At 51.9% G+C, this 18,342-nt stretch overlaps 1 protein-coding gene across 5 annotated transcripts in view; it reads right to left on the bottom strand.

Moving 5' to 3' along the window:
- Nucleotides 1–13,698: 13,698 nt before the first annotated feature.
- Nucleotides 13,699–18,342, bottom strand: part of RAI2 (retinoic acid induced 2) — a 388,083-nt gene continuing 383,439 nt past the window's right edge. For 4 of the 5 annotated variants that reach the window (XM_060137085.1, XM_060137086.1, XM_060137087.1 and 1 more), the window contains one exon: nucleotides 13,699–15,660. In XM_060137085.1, coding sequence (XP_059993068.1) covers nucleotides 14,056–15,636 — 1,581 coding nt within the window. In that variant the 5' untranslated portion in view covers nucleotides 15,637–15,660 and the 3' untranslated portion in view covers nucleotides 13,699–14,055. The remainder of the gene's footprint in view (nucleotides 15,661–18,342) is intronic. The other variant, XM_060137088.1, reaches the window with a different exon arrangement.

Genomic DNA, 18,342 nt, shown 5'->3' with positions numbered 1-18,342 from the left:
CTGACACGTGGTACTTCTACTTGGAGCCCACTGTTAGAACTAGTTACGTGGCCCTGCTTAAGTGCAAGAGAGTTGGGTAGAGTGGCTTTCTCAAGAAGAGGGAGAAGAAAACGGAAGATTTGGTAAACACATAACATTGTTTCTACCACAAGGGTTTAAACATTTTTTTCAGGCTAAAATGATTGCAGACATGCTTTGGGGCTGGGCCAGGTTGGTGGCCTAACTGGGAGAAGCTGGTTGGGTGCAGTGCATAGGTGTGCACTGGTGAACGGAAGGGGCTGCGTCTAGCGGGAGCCCAACCGATGCCATGCAAGATTTTGAGTCTTATGTTACAGGTTCTTCCAATTTTTCAAAAGCAAGTGGAAAAGCAGATTTTAATGTGAAATCTCCCGATTTCAAAATGTAGGCTGAAGTATATGATAACACAGGCCAAACAAAATGTGCTTGCAGGTCTCATCGGACCTATGTGCCACCAACGTTACGATCTTAATTAGCTCTCTGGCCTACAAACTTGGGATCTTGAATGGCCCTTTATTTATCTGTGAGGTAGGGCTACATTTCTAAGAATCTGGCTCTGCCTGTGAGCATTCCCTCAGCCCACCCTGGTTCAAGGTTCAAATCCTTCGTCCTTGCACAAGCTCAGCTGACCGCTGGAGCACTTGGAGCCACACTTAAAGGACAACAGATTCCTTGCATTCCGGTCATTGCCAGGCTATGTAACCTTCCGGCATTTGGGAAACCACAAAGTGTTGAGAAAGAATGAAATAGGGATGGGTGTTGCGGAGCCGTTATGAACGTGGAACAGGAGGGCCCGTATGTCAGTTTCAGACGCATCTCAAGGGCTGTGGGAGGCAATTAAAAATTATAAATGGGGGAGGGGTCACGCAGACCTGCAGCTCTCGGGGGCAGGGAGGAGAGCTCTCAGCAAAGGGAACTGATCGTCCACGGTGCGCTGTGCCCTCCATGTCATCCCATCCACGTACTGTCCTTGGGGGCGACTCCAGCGATTTCATTCCACCTTTTCTGAGCTCTTCTCAGAGGCGTAGGCGTCCCTCTGAGGGCGGCCCGAGTTGTTTGTTGGGTTCAGCACAGCCCGCAGACGGTCCAGCCCAACCACCTTTTCCTTTCAGATGATACTAGCGGTTACTTTCCAGATCGCCCGAGGTCTGGGAAGGCCAGCTTGTAGCAGGGGTCTTAGGTGAGCTTTGGGGCCGGGGAAGAACCCAGGAAGGCAACCAGAAGCCTCGACCGCCGGCCAGCTGGGTTCCACGCTGCCGACCCGGACGCACCGCCCTCAGGAGCAGAAAGTTCCGGGCCCGACGGGGAGGGCGGCGGGCGCTGCGGCCGCTTCTTGGCACGAAAGTGTGATGGGGTGTGGACGGGTCTCCCCACCCCACCCAGGCGCCCAGGAGCCACGCACCGCTGCCAGGAAGCCACGTGGGGCTCGAGTCGCCGCCAGAAAGAAGGCACGTGAGGAGAGGTCCCGAGTCCTGTGCCACCACCTGGGGCGGGGGGTGGGGAGCGCCGCACTGCTGCCCGGAGCCGGGGTCCCAGGCCCAGGCTCAGCCTGGGAGGCACACAAGCTGTTGTCACACTTCCCTCGCCCGACGCCACCACCTCTTTCTTTGTACGTCACACAGCAGTGGAGAGGGGTTGGCTCTTATTTACCCCTGTGTCCTCCCTCGAGAGTCTTTCCTATTCTCAGCCCCCATCGTAGCCCCATCTTCCCCCCAATCTCTCTCACGCACATCCACCCCCGACGTGCACGTATACGCATGCGCATACACACACATCTCGGCGTTAATGACCCAATGGGATGCAGTTTCACAGCCGCTGGACGCACGCAGGCCGTGCTCTGTGCCGCTTCTGGGCCTTTCCCTGTCTCTACAAAGAGAACAGAAGCCGGGCAAGGATCCCGTGCCGGCACCACAGGGATTGCAGAGCGACGCCCCTCAGGAGTGGTTACAGAGCCCCTGACGATGCCGGGCGCAGCCAGCGTCGGGAACAGTGAGTGAGGACGGTGACCAGTGTGCTGGCTGCCCTCCCTTGGGAGCAAGGGCTGGAGTCTGGGCCCCGTGCTCCCCAGGTCGCCCACCGTTGCTTCTCCAGCTCCCTTGGGGACCATGCTTTCCGTCCTCCTCTCTGTTGCATCCCAAGAGCCCCGCCGACCTTTCCCTGCTCTATTTTTCGCACCCCCGCAAACGCTGAGGTCGTGGCTTCAGCTCCGTACACTGTGCAGCGGGCGGCGTCCCTCAGCTTGTATTTTCGCCTGTAGGGCCCGCGAGCCTCTCTCGCTGGCTTGGCTGGAACACAGCTTTCCGTTACTAAAGGGTGAGGAGCCTCCTTCCTGAAAACCTGAGCCGTCGAGGATTTTCAGTCTGGATCCTTCCCACGGATGTCCTCGGATGCCCCCAGACCAGCTTTCTCCAGAGGACCCAGGTCGCTAGCCTGGTGCCTGGGTCAGGACCACTTCTGCGCGGCGGGGCCCCGTGGTTGTCGCCGCGGCTGCCGGCAGAGGGCGCTGTCCTCCCAGCGCCGGCGGAGTGGGGACCGGGGGTTTCTCCCCAGCAGGCCCGCAGAGAAGCAGCCGCTGTTCTGACTTTTTGACAGTTCCTTTGCTGCAAAGGCTCCTCTTCCTGTGGCGGAGAGATCAGCAGCTCTTACACAGGATGAGCAAGGGATTCCTTTTCTGTACTCACCTCACAAACGCTTTTCTGTAGTTATTTCAAATACAGTTGCCCCAAATTTGTCTGGTGAGAGGTTGCCCCGCTAGACTGTGCTTAAAGGGCACTCAAGAAAGCTCTCTCACTGAAAAAAGAAACTTCTGTTATCTCTTGTAAATTTGTATTTCTAATTCAAATAAAAGATTTCTCTTCTCTGAGACATCAGAAATTTATAGGGAGGGGTTGATAAAAGGGAGTACAGCTCTGTATGTTTACCTGGGGGAAGGTCCCATCGCCCTGCTCACCAGGCCTGCAGGCTTTGGGGGGCTGCACAGTCCCATGGGGCCACTACGGAGCTGCCCCTGGGGCATGGCCTTCAATGGGCCCTGGGGCTGGGGGGCACCCTCCCCTTCCTGGCTTTACAAAGAGAACAGAAGCTGGGCAAGGATCCCGTGCGCCGGCACCACGTGGAGTGCAGAGCGACGCCCCTCAGGCGGCACCCTGCCCTGGACAGTCCCTGGGCCTGTCCTTGCACCCTCCCCACACCCTTCCCTGAGCCCCATTCCCACCCTGGGGGCCTATCCGCTGAGGAAGAGGAACGGAAAGGTGGCCCGCGTGCGCCTCCTACTTACAGGCCTGTGCCTTATGTCGTCAATCACCACGCGAAAGGCAGCCGAGTCATGGTTTTACAGACGAGGAATCCAAAGCAGAGTGAGGCCTGAGAACACAAACCACTGACTCTGTGGCCAGTCTTGCCCTTGTGATTTTCTCTCCCAGCCCGTGTCTCTTTTTCTCCTTTTCTAACTAGTCCATTTTCCTGCTGATGGCCAAGTGATCAACCCCTCTCTCAAACCCAAAGGAAGGACAATGAGATGACATTTATGTTGTTTCAACTATTAGTCCGTATTCTGGAGGAAGGCATGAAAGTACCTGGCTAGAGACCCCCCTCTGTGGAGCAAAGGGGAACTTAAAAATATGACAGCTGCAATGCAAGTCTTTGTAAAATTAGGCATTTCCATGACCTTTGATGGCCTTGCTCTCTGTTACCATCCGTAAACAAGTATAATAGGAACTCACTGGGCACTCTGTCCTTGGTGCCCCGAAAGTGCTAACTTGGGTGCTTGCAGATATTGTATTACTCCCATTTGACAGACTGGGAAATGGGGGCAGAGAGGTTAAGTGACTTGCCCAAAGTCACACAGCTAGGAGACGGTGGAGGTGGGAACTGAATCCAGACTCCGTAGCTCTAAAGCTAGTACTCCTAACTTCTGCCCAGGGTCCTCAGCCACCCTGTCGCTTAGGTGTAGTGACACAAACTGTTCCCGGTGCTGATACAGAAACATCTTGTGCTTGGGTATTTTCCACATTTCAAGACAGAGTGATGCCTGGATTTAAAGCTTCACTCATTCAGTTGAAAGATTTAGAATATTCTCATTATATTGTAACCCAGGGGGGTACATAAGATGATGAACTGGGGCACAGAAAGAAAATATTGAACCTCCTTATATGTGTTTCATTCTCTCAAAATTTTTATTTTTGCACCTATTTTATAATCTATGCATTTGTAGTCCCTGCCTGTAACTTATAAGTAAATACACAAACTCTGAGGAGGTGAATGCCGAAACGAAACGTTTTCTTTGTACACCACTGATGAGATTCTGACAATGGCTCGCTTTATGTTCTAAATATATTTCTAGAAGAGTGCAGAAAGCACGTTTGAAGAAGCCACCTTGTTTTGAAGCACAGTGAACCAGATGATTTAAAAGAATCAATCAGTACATCTTTTTTTTTGCAAAGTGAATTACAGATTCCAGATATTTCTATGTTGTATGCCTGGATTTCCACATGCTAGTTCAGAAGGGCATACTTGTGCTATCCCTGTGGGTTCGGTTCAGTCCACACACATTTATTGAGGGCCCCCTAACTGCCAAGCACTGTGCTAGGCATGTGAGATACAGGGTACTTGACCTTGGCCCTAGAGGAGTTTATGGTGTAGCGGGGTGGACAGAGACATGCTTTCAGTGGAACGAGGTGGACAAGACGATGCAAGCACGCACACGGTGCTGCGGGGAGCTGGAGCCTAAGCCCTGGCAAGTTTTCGGGAGGAGGTGTTGTTTGGAGCTAAATCTTGAAGGATTAGACAGAGTAAGAAGGTGGGGAGGGAGTGTCAGGCCACTCAAGAGTAGAACTACAGAGGCCTGTGCTGGGAACTGTCAACCCCCCGTGTTCTTGGAGCTTATACATGGGGGAGGGGGCACGCGGGGAGCTCCAGCCACAGAGGTAGGTGGTCTGGGGCCTGCTCTCAGGAGGCCTGGCGCGGGAGGCCTCTGCGGGGTATGAGGGTGCATCTAACAGCAAACGCTTTTAGGCAGCAGAATGATATGGTGAGAATTGTTTTTCACCAAAACTATTCTGGTGAAGGTATAGGAGATTTTGGGAGGGCTAAAAATGGAGGCAAAGGCCCACCCAGTTCGGAGGCCATTTCAAAATGGCCTTTGCCTAAATTTCATCTGGTCAGAGGATCATGTGGGTTGAGTCAAGGACAGGAAGTATAGAGGAAAGGAATGATGGGCCTGAGGAGCATCAAGGAGGCAAAGTCAGCACGACAGGGCATATGGGAGGTAAAGCGAAAGAGCAGCCGTGGAGGAGGCTGCCGTGTTTCCCACTTGGGCACCAGGAAGGAGGCGGCAGCAGAGCACAGGCGACGCGCTGGGATCTGGGCCGGGGCGGGAAAGACAGAAGCTGTGTTAAGTTTTAGGGATGATGAGTCTGAGGTACCTCTAGGACCACCCTGTGAAGATGGTGGGTTGGACCTTGGGTATTTGAATCTGGAGAGAGAGAGAGAGAGAGAGAGAGAGAGAGGGAGAGAGAGGGAGAGAGGATGAGAAAGGGGTATAAGGAGGGAGAAGTCAGGGCTAGACTAGAGATAGGGAGGAATAAACACAATAAAGATGTTAGAAATGACTAGGGGAGCGGATGAGGTCCCCGTAGGAGAGCACGGGAATGGGACATGTGGGCCCGGGACAGAGCCTGCGATGGAGGGAGAAAGAGAAAGACGAGGAGAGGCCAAAGGAAGAGACAGTCAGAGAGGCGAGAGGATGCAGAGAGAGATGTGCCTGGAAAGCTAAGGAGGGAGAGAGGGGTAAGAGCATCCCATACCTCTGAAGGGTCAGGAAGATGAGACCTGAGAGGCAACTAGGGGTCCCTGGGTAATTACTGTCGCTTGTAAAATTCAACAGAAGCAGCACTTCTGGGCGTTATTTTAAAAAGGGAAATAAAGAAAGAGAGGGAAGGAGAAAGAAAGAAAAAGAGAGAGAGAGGGAAGGAGAAAGAAAGAAAAGAGAGAGAGAGGGAAGGAGAAAGAAAGAAAAGAGAGAGAGAGGGAAGGAGGGAGGAAAGAAGGAAAGAAGAAAAGAGGGAGAGGGAAGGAGGAAGGAGGGAAGGAAGGGGAGAAAGAAGGAGCTTCAGTAAAACACTAATTAAAACTTTATTAATTTAGAAATTTGCAATGTCTCAAGTGGGCTCTACTGGATTTTAACCTTCATGGTGGCAACAAGGGAAGGGTCTAAAGAGTAAACAAATAGGACAGGTGGGCTGTAAGTGGAGTGTCTAAAACACAGTGTCCTGTCTGTCTGGTGCTTGCACTGACTGTCCTTGACCAAGATCCAGAACAGGCCCAAAGCAGAAGGGCCTGACAGTGGCCAAGCCCAGGGCAGGGGCCAGTAGAGCCATCAAGTGATAAATAAGAAAGTAAAGAAGGCACTCTGTGTTTCACTTCAAAAAGCAATTGTGGAGGCTTTCCCAGCTACTCTGCACTGTGGGCCAGAAGCTGAGGACCCAGCGATCGTTTCCATGTCAAGAGCCTGTCTCAGGGAGCTTGCGGCCTGAGGGCTGGGGACTTGCTAGGTAAGGCGGGAGAGGCCTTCCCCAGCAGTGTCAGTCCCCTGCAGTGGGTCTCAGAGAAGCATGCGAAGAAAGGAACTGGGGAAGATGTTCCCAGAGGTGGCACTGGGGCCAGGCCTTGCAGGGCGGTGAGGAGACACTTGCCTGGAGAGTGGGGACCGTTTCATGCTGTGGGTCAGCTTGTGGACGAGAGCCAGTTGGCCAGCAGCAGTTGTCCAGGCATGCCCTGCTGTCCTGGACGCTGAGAAGGGACACAATTGGAAGAGATTGTTTTTTTAATGAAAAAGAAGAGAGGCACCAGTGTGGAGCGGGCACTGGGGACAGGGGGGCCAACGCTGTTGGAGACAAACGGCCTCCCTTCCCTGGAGGGCATCGTGGCCTTCCAGCCCAGGCCAGGCACCAAGGGCAGAACAATGACTGAGTCAAGGAAGGCCTTCCTCTGACAGATACTTGATGCATTTTGAAAAGATTCCCATTGAAAACAGTTGCAATAAAAAGTCTCAGAGCTTAAAGAATTAGCCCTTCGTTATCTGGCTCGCCCACTGCCTGCTAGTGGCATTCCCCAGCCACACAAAGAAAACAGACAGCTCGCACCCACTCTCAAGTACCTTAGGAGCACCATTCACTTACAGAGAGTTGATACCCTCTTTACAAATAATGTTATCCCTGTGTTAAGACGATCCCCCCAAGGCCTTCCGCCAGGCAAGACCTTGTTAGCTGGTTTGCATTCGTGCAGTACTTGCAGTCATAAAGCTGCATAAAAAAAAAAATCACTTCTTATCAAAAACCGTTAACTCCAAGTGCTGGCCTTGCCTCAAGGAAGACTGAATTCCTGAGGGCATTTCGGTTGTCTCCAGTGTGTGGCCACCTTGGGGGCTGACACCTGCCGACATCCTGTAATCTCGGGGTGAGTTTTTGTTTTGCAAGGACAGCACCTGGATCCTTGGATACTTGACTGTTTCTCTGGTCTGGAACCCAGCTCCCCTTCCAGGGCAGGGACCAGGTTCCCAGCCATCATTCCCTGCCCTGGAAGGGGAGCTGGGTTCCAGACCAGAGAAACAGGCAAGTACCCAAGGATCCAGGTGCTGTCCCTGCAAAACAAAAACTCACCCCGTGCTTACAGGATGTATCTCGGGTCCCGGTGGAGCAGGTGCTGAGGGGGATGGGAAAGCTGCCGCACTAGGGCACGCCGGCTCCGCCATCGCGTAGCAGTTTTCCTCAGCCATGTGGGCAGGCCCTGCAGGGCCAGGGTCAGTCAGGTGGGACCCCAGACCAGCACAGCTGCTGCTCTGTGATTTTTTAATATACAGGTCTTCTACATGTGATTTCCTCTGAAGTAAGAGGTCTGTGGCCAAATATAGTTTGAACCCTGGTAGAGAAATGGTGAGGACCAAACTAAAGGACTGGGAAGGCCTGCTCCAGGCGGACCACGTGGAGGAAGGGATTCCAGATTTCAAGAAATGAGACATGGGGGATGACGTTCCAAGCAAAGTTCTGACTGTAAAGCAAAACCTGGGAAAGTCAGCTGGGTGGGACCCAAAGGGAAGTGAGGACGTATTACAGGCATATAACTGATCAAAGATGGGCAGTAACCATTCAGTTCTAGGAGGCTTTGCTGCGACCCACAGGCACTTCCCAATCTCTATCTGGGGTTCTTTTACTATTTTAAAAAAGATAACAGCTTTATTGAGATAGAATTCACGTGCCATACAATTCCAGCATTAAAAGTGTACAATTCAATGTTTTGTTCTGTTTTTTTAGCATATTCACAGAGTTGTGCAGTCATCACCACAATCAGTTTTAGAACGTTTTCACCACCTACTTGGAGTTCTGACTCTACAAAGTAGATGGAGAAATTGGGGAAAGAGCAACCAAGACGACAAAAGGAGTATAAAGTTGGAGCTCAGGGAGTGTGAGAGGAAATGGGACTTCTGAGTTCAAGGGAAGGACGCTGAGAAAAGATCTGGTGTTTAAATAGGAAACTACTCAAAGGAGGAGATTTGGCCTTTGTTTCCATTAAGGACAAACAAAAAACTGGCTGGATCACAGCAAGAAGGATTTAGGTAAAACCTAAGGGGAAAAAAACACACCCAGCTTCCTGGCAATGTTTGTAAATTCCTGGGTTATGCTGCCCTTGGAAACAAGACTGAGGAACAGCCATCACGGAGTCCTTGCAGTTTCACGGTGTTGGTAAAGTAATGAGGCATCCCTTCAGAACCGGCTGAGTGAGTGCCTGCCCTTTTTGTGACAGGGAGTAGTCTTGCTGAACCCCGTTGACTAGGGAGAAGCTTCTAGAGGACCGTGTTACATGCTGGACGAGTGATGGCCCTTTGGACGGATGAATGGAAGTTCGCAATAACAGTTTCCTGGTCAGATCAGCCCTGAGGTAGTAAACCAGAAAATATGAACGGGGCCCCAGAGATCGGAGCTACAGATCTCTCTTTCTGCTTGTCTCCTGATTAAATGCATTCTTCAAAGAATTTCTGAGCTCCTGCTGTGGGCCAGGTGTTAGACAGATCCTAGAAATAAAGTAGAGTGGTTCTCAACCAGGGGTGACTTCGCCCCCAGGGTACTTGTGCCAATGTCTGCAGACGTTGGTGTTGTCACAGTTGGGGCAGGGGGAGGGGTGATATGGGTAGCTCGTGGCTAGAGACCAGAGGTGCTGTAAACATCCCACAGGACAGCCTCACGACAGAGAACCATCCAGTCTCAGATGCCAAAAGTGCCGAGGTGGAGAAACCTTGAGATACATAAGCTTCGGTCCCCGCTTGCAAAGAATTTGGTCTGTTCGTTGTGGTGCTTCTTAATATGGCTTGAAATGTGTCCTAATGAAAATTTCTGCACTGAAGAAACTCTTCAAGTTCCTTATTTGAAGAGTTAGAAATAAAACTGAATTCCTGACACCATTGGGGACTGACAGCATGGTACTATCAATGTAAAGGCTCATCGCATTCTTACCAATGGACTGGGTTATCAAACCTTAGATTTCAAAAAATGATTTCGCAGAGGGAGGACAGGATCCAGGTGGCCTCTACCATCGTTACCAGCAGCACGAGCCTATGCTTTTGAGTGTCTATACAGAATACAGGTGGATGGAAAATAACCTACACGTTGCGTTGACGTAGTAAACCTCAACAGTTCACCCCCTTTAACTTGAACTTGTTCATAATTTTGGCAGAGCACGGCTAAAATCTCACTTTGCTGAAAAACCCCCTGGCCTAATAACAGCTGCAGATGGGTTATTTGCAATATTTTGGAATTAGTTCTTTCAAGTGCCCATACACACTACTTACTCTCAAATACCCAATATGGTAATTAAAATAAAATCTCAATTTATTAAAACGGCACCCTGAAGACCTCAAATACACCCTATTTTGTTTCACTGATGTGGGAGGTCAGTTATTTGACCTGGTGGTAGGTAGTGGGCTGTTCTGGAAAATTGCCTTTTCTATTTAATGAGGAGCAAAGTCGGCCAGAAGGACCTCTAACGCTCCCCCCCCCACCCCCCCGCTGGTAAAGTTTTCAGCTTAGCAGCTTTTGAGTGTGGCCTCTAGAGGCTTGGCATCCGCACCCTTCAGCTTGAAATCTCCCCTTTGCCGTTGTGCCAAGTGCTCTGGGCGTTCCAGTTAACTGGAATGGTCTTGAAAATAATTGAAAAAAAATCTGTAATTCAGACTCGTCATTAATTCATACTGGTTTTTGCCCCCAAAGGATCCAAATTCCTGTGGGTTCATGGGGCTTCAAACCCAATATTTAAGAATCATTGCAAAGTACGTAGTTTTCAGTCGGTGATGCTTAACAACTGAGGCAGGAGGCTCTTCTGAGCCTCAATTTTCTCACTTGTAAAATGAAATCTAAATCCTTTCCTGCTTTATTAATTAGGCTATTTAAAAAGATAATGACTAAATTGACATACTCTCTCAGTAATCGGCAACCTTCTTCCTCCCTTCCTTCTTCTTGGACTTGGGAGTTTTTACCATTGCAGACATATTGTTTTCATGCTTAAAGTGTGAGAGTTTTGCCTTTGAATCTAAACAAATGTTTGACCTCACTTTCGAATTCTCTACTCACTGTCAAGGACTTCCTTGGTTAGGATAGTAACTGTATCCTCTTTAAATCTTTCTTTTTTTCCCCTCTAGATCAACTAGTTTTTACTTTACCAGGAGGATCACTATCGCCAAATATGAATGTTAGTAACTTGTTCCAATTTTTTTTCATTTCTGAACTGAAGCCAACTGAAGCCATCTTGACAAGTCTGAGCAAATGTCAACATTCCTGGGGACTAATCATATTTCCTGAAAGACTCTGAAAAGCTGTTCTTTAGGCTAGTTGGCCAAAACATTTTTTTGAGAAGAGATGGGAAATTAAGTCATGAGAAAAACCCTGATGGAAATCCTGCATGGCTGAAACCTGAAAGTAGGTTAGCTGGAGACGGTCGTGAGGTGTGGGGCACTTAGAGTGACCATAGCTGGCCGAATCAAGAAGAACCATGATGGGGCCTGATTTTGCCAGTGGCCTCCTCTATGCGCCCTGTGGGAATCACATGTCTCAGACCAGGAAGCATGGGTCCAGGATGATGGTTCTTACTTAAGGTTTGCGTGGAAGGCTGCAAACTTCTGACTAGGAAGGGAGAGTGGAATTGAGCCACCAGGGATGAACAACCGTAGGCTCACTCCGGTGCGACAGCAGGCCCTTCGCCCTTCTCTCGATTCCCTAGCGAAGCAGATTCTGGTTTCCACCAAAGGCTGAGAGGGGGGCAGGCAGAGGGTGTCACTGCCCCTGTAGCGGTCCCAACACAACACTCTTGTGTCTGGGGTTCACAGATCTCATTGAGCAGGTCTCCCAACTCGACAGCCAATCCCCACCACAAAGGCCTCTCTCCAAAGACCCCAGTAATGACTGGCAAGGCCCACGGATGGGCACGGCTGGGGTGGGAGCAGAGGCCTGTTCCAGGGCTGGGGGATGGCCCACGCTGGCTCAACACCCGGTTGGCGGTGAAGCCAGCCATTTCTCACCCAACCAGAGCTGACATCTGAAGAGAAACGGGCATCTCCAGATACAACAAAGAGGAATTCGCAGGCTCACGTTTATAACGTGATTACAGGTTACAGATGCCTTCCTTTCCACCTAGATGTCACTCAGTCAGCTTTAAACACTTGCTTCTAAAGGGCAAATTGAGAATTCTGTTCCCTCAGAGACAGATGAGCGCAGCTTTTCCCAGTACATTGTGAAGACAGGGGCCCCGCTGGCTGGTGCAGAAAGGCCGCCTAGCACTGCAGGGGCAACAGAAACTACCACAAACATGGTGAGAAAAGGCCAGCAGGTGACCGGGAAACGCTAGCGCCTAGGCACATCTCTGTTGGTTGTATACGAAACTGGAATGCGCACGCCATGCTCAGGAAGCATGGCCAGAAGCCCACAATGGGAGTAAAACTGGAAAACATGGCTCCATGCGGAAGCTTAAAGGATGGAGTCTGGCTGGCGTAAGAGAACGGGACTAGTCAGCCTAATGAGAAGCAACTATTTGGTTATTTCTCATCGTGTCACACTTTGAAAGAGAAATTTTAACAACACAGGCAGAGAGCAGGAAAAAGAAAATCCATTATAGGGGTATGGTACAGGACCAGCTAAAACTGTAACCCTATACACGGAGGGCCTGGTAATAAAAGAACAGACTCGCAACTGCTTTCCCTCCTGTTCGTGTTCACAGTAACAGCTGGATACATACTAATTGCAAGAAGTGAAAGAAAGAGGCTGAACTTTAAAAGCAGGCATGCTGCAATCAGTCTCTCACCAGCTCAATTTCAGACCCAAGTGTGCTGCGCCGCCTAGCAGGTCTATTTTAAACGCACACTCACGGTTCCTCGTTGGTATGGATGGCTTCGTGCTGTTCTCTCCTTCCAGGTGCATCGCTTCTGTCCGTCGAGAGGTGGTTTAACGGCAGGTTCTCAGCCTCAGTGCTGTGGACATGGGGACTGGATCACTCTCTGCCCTGGGGGCTGCCCTGTGTGATGCTTAGCATCCCGGTCTCTGCCCACCAGGTGCCAGGAGCACCCCCCAGCCCCAAGCCATGGCAACCAAAAGCGTCTCCAGGCATTGTCAGATGTTCCCTGGAGGGCATGATCACCCCCAGTTGGGAATCACTGAGATAAACTAATAAGGAATGGCTTTCTCTTCCCTCCTCGACCCCACTCCCAAACATCTCTACCCAGGGCCGGGAACTTGCGTGAGACACCTCCTAATCCACTGGACTGCCCTCTTGTTCTGAGTGGCCTTCGGTAATACTTTTGACTTGCAAGACTATTAGTCATTCAGAACAGTGCTCCTACTACCCTTGAAGAGAAAGTCCTTTCAGCTAAATTTTGGGAGGAGGGAGGAAAAGAAGCAGGTACATTTCCCTTTAGAGACATTTGTCTGTTTTAGTCTATGGAAGGTTTCAGACAGAATTCTGCACATCCAGGGTCTCTGTGAACATTAGAGGGGGGATTGGGTACTTGAAACTCACCTCCCCACCCCCTGCCTTTGCCACATTTCTACAAATGAAGAAAGGGGCCAGAAGGGGAAATGACTTGCTCAAGGTCATACATATTCCTAATCCTCCTTTTCTTTTTTTTTTTTTAAACATCTTTATTGGAGTATAATTGCTTTACAATGGTGTGTTAGTTGCTGCTGTATATAACAAAGTGAATCAGCTATACATATACATACATCCCCATAGCCCCTCCCTTTTGCGCCTCCCTCCCACCCTCCCTGTCCCACCCCTCTAGGTGGACGGACACAAAGCGCCGAGGTGATCTCCCTGTGCTATGCGGCTGCTTCCCACTAGCTAGCTATTTTACATTTGGTCGTGTATATATATGTCCATGCCACTCTCTCATTTCGTCCCAGCTTACCCTTCCCCCTCCCCGTGTCCTCAAGTCCATTCTCTACGTCTGCATCTTTATTCCTGTCCTGCCCCTAATCCTCCTTTTCTGAGGACATAGGCCAACATGATTCTTCTTTGCCCAACATGCCCGAAGAGCTTCGGTCTCTAAACGCGGATAGCTTGCAGTGCTTCACAAGCGACAGTTTTGGCCAAACCCTGCCAGTTCAGGAATGCAGATTTTATAAATGATAGAATACTGCAACCAGGTAGTGCAAACAAACATTTATTGTGAAATATTCATCCTACCCTTTATTAGGTATTACATCATCAAAGCACTTTGTGGCAATGAAAATAGCTTTTTTACCCCTCTGATTCACCCAATATTCCATTAAAGCTGCAAAAAAATGTGCAATCTGCTTGAAAAATAGGTTGCTCTTATTTACTCATTTGTGAAAAGTCAAAAATTAAAAAAGAAAATGAAACTTGCTTAGAGCCAATTTGCCTTCCCGCTTCCCAGCTACTCCCCAAAATAATTAACAAAGATAATTTGTTTTAAATGCCTTTTTATAAAACCAATGCACCTTTCCCCATATTATAATCATAAAAATTTTAAAAAGCCGTTATTTACTTCCTTGGAAAAAAGGTGGCCAGCCGTTGTTTTTTGATTGGGAGCATGTGTATTTCCTGGGAGTTCACTTTCTTTAACTTTATGCTCCGGTTTTTGACGGGTTTCCTAAGGGGCTCCGCGTTTCCCATGGACTCTTCTCCTGGGCTGTTGATGTCATAGCCCTGAAGCATGGAGTCTTCTCTTTTGAAGGAGAAGTTTTTGGTGGACACCCCCGAGAGGCCTTTGATCTTGCCACAGAAGATGGTAGGCACAGTGTCTTCCACGGAGACGATCACCTTGGCCGCCTGGGACTCGCTCACAATCTCAATGTTATTTTCAGCCTTGACCTCACTGCTGGGCTGGCTGGGCGGCTCGGCGGCGACGCTGCTGCCCATGTGACTATCCATCGCGGCTGAGGCCTCGTGGGGCGTGGCGGGGGCAAAGGGCACTTCCGTGCCACTGGGAAGTTTCTCCATCACAGTGTGACCTGGGCTGTCCGCTGACCCGCTGCTGTCATACAATGTCTCAGGGGGGGGCTCAGATTTCCGGTGGGCTGCCAGTGACAGGTCTAGGGCTGCATCTTCCTGGCACATCGGGGGACTGACTTCGCCAGCCTTGAGCCAGGGCACCGACTTCATGGAGAGATCCAGGGCCTCGTTCTCACTCCCCATCTTGATGACGGTGTGGCGGCCGAGCTGGAAGTACTCCCTCGGCGGGAGGAGGTCGAAGGGCTTCAGTTCCTCCTTCTGGAGAGGGGTCTGGGTGCCTTTAAACGGGTGTAGGCCGAAGGAAGATGGCGGCTTTCGGAAGCTGGGGCTGAACTTGGATTCAGAACTCTGAGGCACTGGGATGGGGATGGGAATGGGGACCGGCACAGGCAAGGGGACGATCACAGGGTAGGGAACCAAGAGGGTGGCTGGCGGGACCAGGGGGGACAAGGGGGAGTTAAAGGGCTGGGGGGGCACAGGGGCGTATCCCGGCGGAGGCTGACAGGGTGGAGGGCCGAGAGCGCCCTGCGAAGGAAACAAATTCTGGAGCACGGCTTCGAAGGGCAACGTGGGCTCCTGCGGCTGGCTGGGGATCCTGAGGTCCAGGAGCTGGGGCTGGGCCTCGGGGTCCTCGGCTCCCTGGAAGAGGTTGCTGTGGATGGCGCCGGAGGAGCACGGGGCCTCCTGTGGCAGGACCAGAGGGGAGTTGAGGTGCTGGAAGACGTGCTGCTCCAGCACCACCGGCAGCTGCACGGGGCCCTGTGTGGTCATGACGTAAGTGGCGTTGCCGTTAGGGTTGAGCTCCGGCGCGGGGCTGCCCTCCACCTGCATGTGAATGGGCATCACCACCGGGCTCTCCCCGAGGCACAGGGGCTGAAGCACGGTGGCCGCTACCTTCAGAGCCATGCCGCTCTGGGACTCAGCCGGGGGGTTCAGAATGGACGGGGCCGGCACGGTCACCAGGGCCTTCTTTACCAGGTCGGTGGAGTTGATGTTCCAGGCCTCAGTGGTGATCAGCTGGGCCATGCCGTTCTCCAGTCTGTTATTGGCCAAGGCAGGGGAGGAGTCGGTCATGTCCATGGAGAGGTTCTGGGACTGCAGATCGTCCATCACTCAGCTCTGATGCCACTCGGTCTGCAACACAGAACACACCATATGAATCTTCCTTCTGAGACTATAATTGCCTCGAGAGCTCTCTCTACCTCTTTTAAAAGTTTCCACATCTTAGTTAACCGGGGAGCACGCCCATCTCTCTGTGTATACATACATGTTACAGATATTTCCTAACATATACGAACACACCCATACGATCAGCTGTGCGTGGACAGCCCCAATTTAACAGACGATTAAACTATAAACACAGATGATGTAATGACTAAATAGCCAAGTGCGGTTAAACAGAGTATTGTGAGGCCGAACACCCCCTCAGCTTATATGTTCAAGCCTGCGACAAACACAAAGTTTCATTCCACATTGTTCTGTCGGACACTTAAGATATGCGGGGATTGGACTTGTTCAAATTCAAATATGCAGCAAAGACTTACTTTCCTTTAAGAAAAAAAATAGAACCCTGTCACGTTAGAATATTGTATGAAATTGGAAGGGGGCCATCCCAGTTATGGAAAGCATTTAAAAAACTCTTTGTAGCAGCAATAATTCTTCCAAAAGAGGCTTGATGAGAGGAACAGCAGTGTATTTATACGAGGCTCATTACAGCTGTCTCCCTCCAACCAGTGACACCCCCTTTCCTCCAGTAACAGGAAAAGCCACTCCGAGGAGTGAAGACAGGATAACTTGCACGAATGCTCATTGGGTCCAGCGTCACTGTCCCCATTCCGTCTGTCTGACCTGTGACCTCTCTCTCCTAACTTCTAGCTGTCAAGAGGAACAGATGTTGACGAATCTAGGGCCGGGGAAACGGAACCCTTGTTGGAAACAAACATCCTCAGAGGTGAGATATACTTTCTTGATGTCCGCGGCACCACTGGCCACCTCCTGAGAAGCCAAAGAAGCCCAGCGCTGGTGCTTCCTGGAGGAAGCAGGGCTGCAGCTGCGATATGGCTCTCCATGGAAACGCGTCCATATTTAGCCTTGTTACCATGGAGAAGGCAGGCACCATGTCTAACTCCGGGATCTGTGCAGCCCTGGAGTCTGGTTGGGCTCAATAATAATTCAATAATCCTCAGACTTGCTGGGCAGCCCTTGGGCAACTCCGATTCTTGACCTCACCTGTCTGAGCGGTCTAGACTTTCGTCCTGGGGTCAACTTGTCCTTCTCTCCTCACCCCGAAATTACCAACACAACCTCCAAAACAAGAGAGGCGGCCCAGCACACCATGGGAATAGAAGTGAACAAGCGAGGCCTCACTACAGGAAGGCAGCTTTAAGAAATGAACAACTCTGTGATATTTCCAGACAACCACAACGTGTCAAGTGCACAGAACAAGGAGTTTCTCTGAAGCAGGAGGAGGGGAGGACAAGGGGAAGGATGCTGTGCAGGGAACCTTACGGAGAAGGAATGGTGAGTGACGCCCTCGGCAGGGCACACTGCGGAGCCTCTGAGGAAGCCCGTCCCCAGGGGGCCTGAGGGGGCTTGCCCCAGCTGAAGGGCCTGGTTTTTCCTGATTCAGCCCAGAAAATGCGTGCCTCCAGTGCACCATTCATTCATTCTTCCATGCATTCATTCATCCACCCACCCAATCAATTTGCTGAGCGCCTACTGCCTGCCCAGCGCTTTGCTGGGGGCCGGAGATGCTGTCATGAACTTGGAGATGCTCCTGCTTTCATGGGGATTAGAGTCTACCGGGGCTGCACGCCGTTGGTCGGACAGAGACTGGCTAGCATGAGAAGGCGGCAGCGTGAAGCCAGGAGGGGCATCAGCCACGGCAGGACAGAGCTCTGTCGGCCACTCACGGACAGCCCTTCGAAGGCCTCCTCCAGAAGGGCCACCCTGTCCCTCACAGTGGCCAGGGCTCAGGGCGGGGTGGCAGAAGGCTGAAGGGAAGCTTGGGCGGGGCTGGGGCGGACAAGGACAGCAGCGGTCAGAGGAGGTACCGCGGCCACCCGTCCGGCCCGTGTTTCCCGCGGCCTCGGGACCACCCGGCTGTGAGGCTGCTTTCTCATGACAGGCTACACCTTCTCGGCGCCTCCGCGACCGGCTCCCGGCACCTACCTTCGGCTCCGGCGGCGGCTCTCATCTCTCCCCGCGCAGCCTCACTCCTCTCCCGGCCTGGCCCTGGCCCTAGGACTGCTAAGCCTCCAGAACCTTCCCGCTCAGAGTACGAGGAGGCCGTCCTGCCAGAGGCGAGGGTGCCGCCCACAGGGGGCGCTCAGTGCCTTTAAACTCTCGCCATCAGGCCCCTTGCCGGGGCCTCAAGCCTCTGGGGACAGGGCCGGGGCCAGATGCGCTGCGGGACGGGCCAGGATGCGGGTGGCGGTGTGCGGCATCTCGGGGGCCAAGGGCGGGGCTGCCACCCCTGCCTCCTCCCACGTGACAGCTTTGCACCTGCCTGATGACTGAGCCAAGCAGGCCCGGGGAGCAGCCGCAGTCGCTCACCTAGAGGCCTGCTGAGACGATGCCCGCCGCTCCCCACCGGGGACTGAGCACCCGCTCCGCGTCGCGTACCACGCGGGGCCCAGGACTACACTGCCTTCGTCAAGCACCCTCCCGCCTCCCAGGGGGCTCTTCCCCTCTTCCGCCCCGCTCCTCCTCCCCTCATTCACCCTGACAGCACGCCCCCCGACTCTGGGTCAGCAGCTGGGGGGCCGGAGCGGCTGTCACTGTGGTAGGAGCCAGTGCTGGAAGCCCCAGGGATGC

Source organism: Lagenorhynchus albirostris, chromosome X (assembly GCF_949774975.1).
Source record: "Lagenorhynchus albirostris chromosome X, mLagAlb1.1, whole genome shotgun sequence".
In the NCBI taxonomy this organism is placed as follows: domain Eukaryota; kingdom Metazoa; phylum Chordata; class Mammalia; order Artiodactyla; family Delphinidae; genus Lagenorhynchus; species Lagenorhynchus albirostris.
The sequence above is the reverse complement of the archived record's forward strand: the minus strand, read 5'-3'. Positions and strand labels throughout refer to the sequence as shown.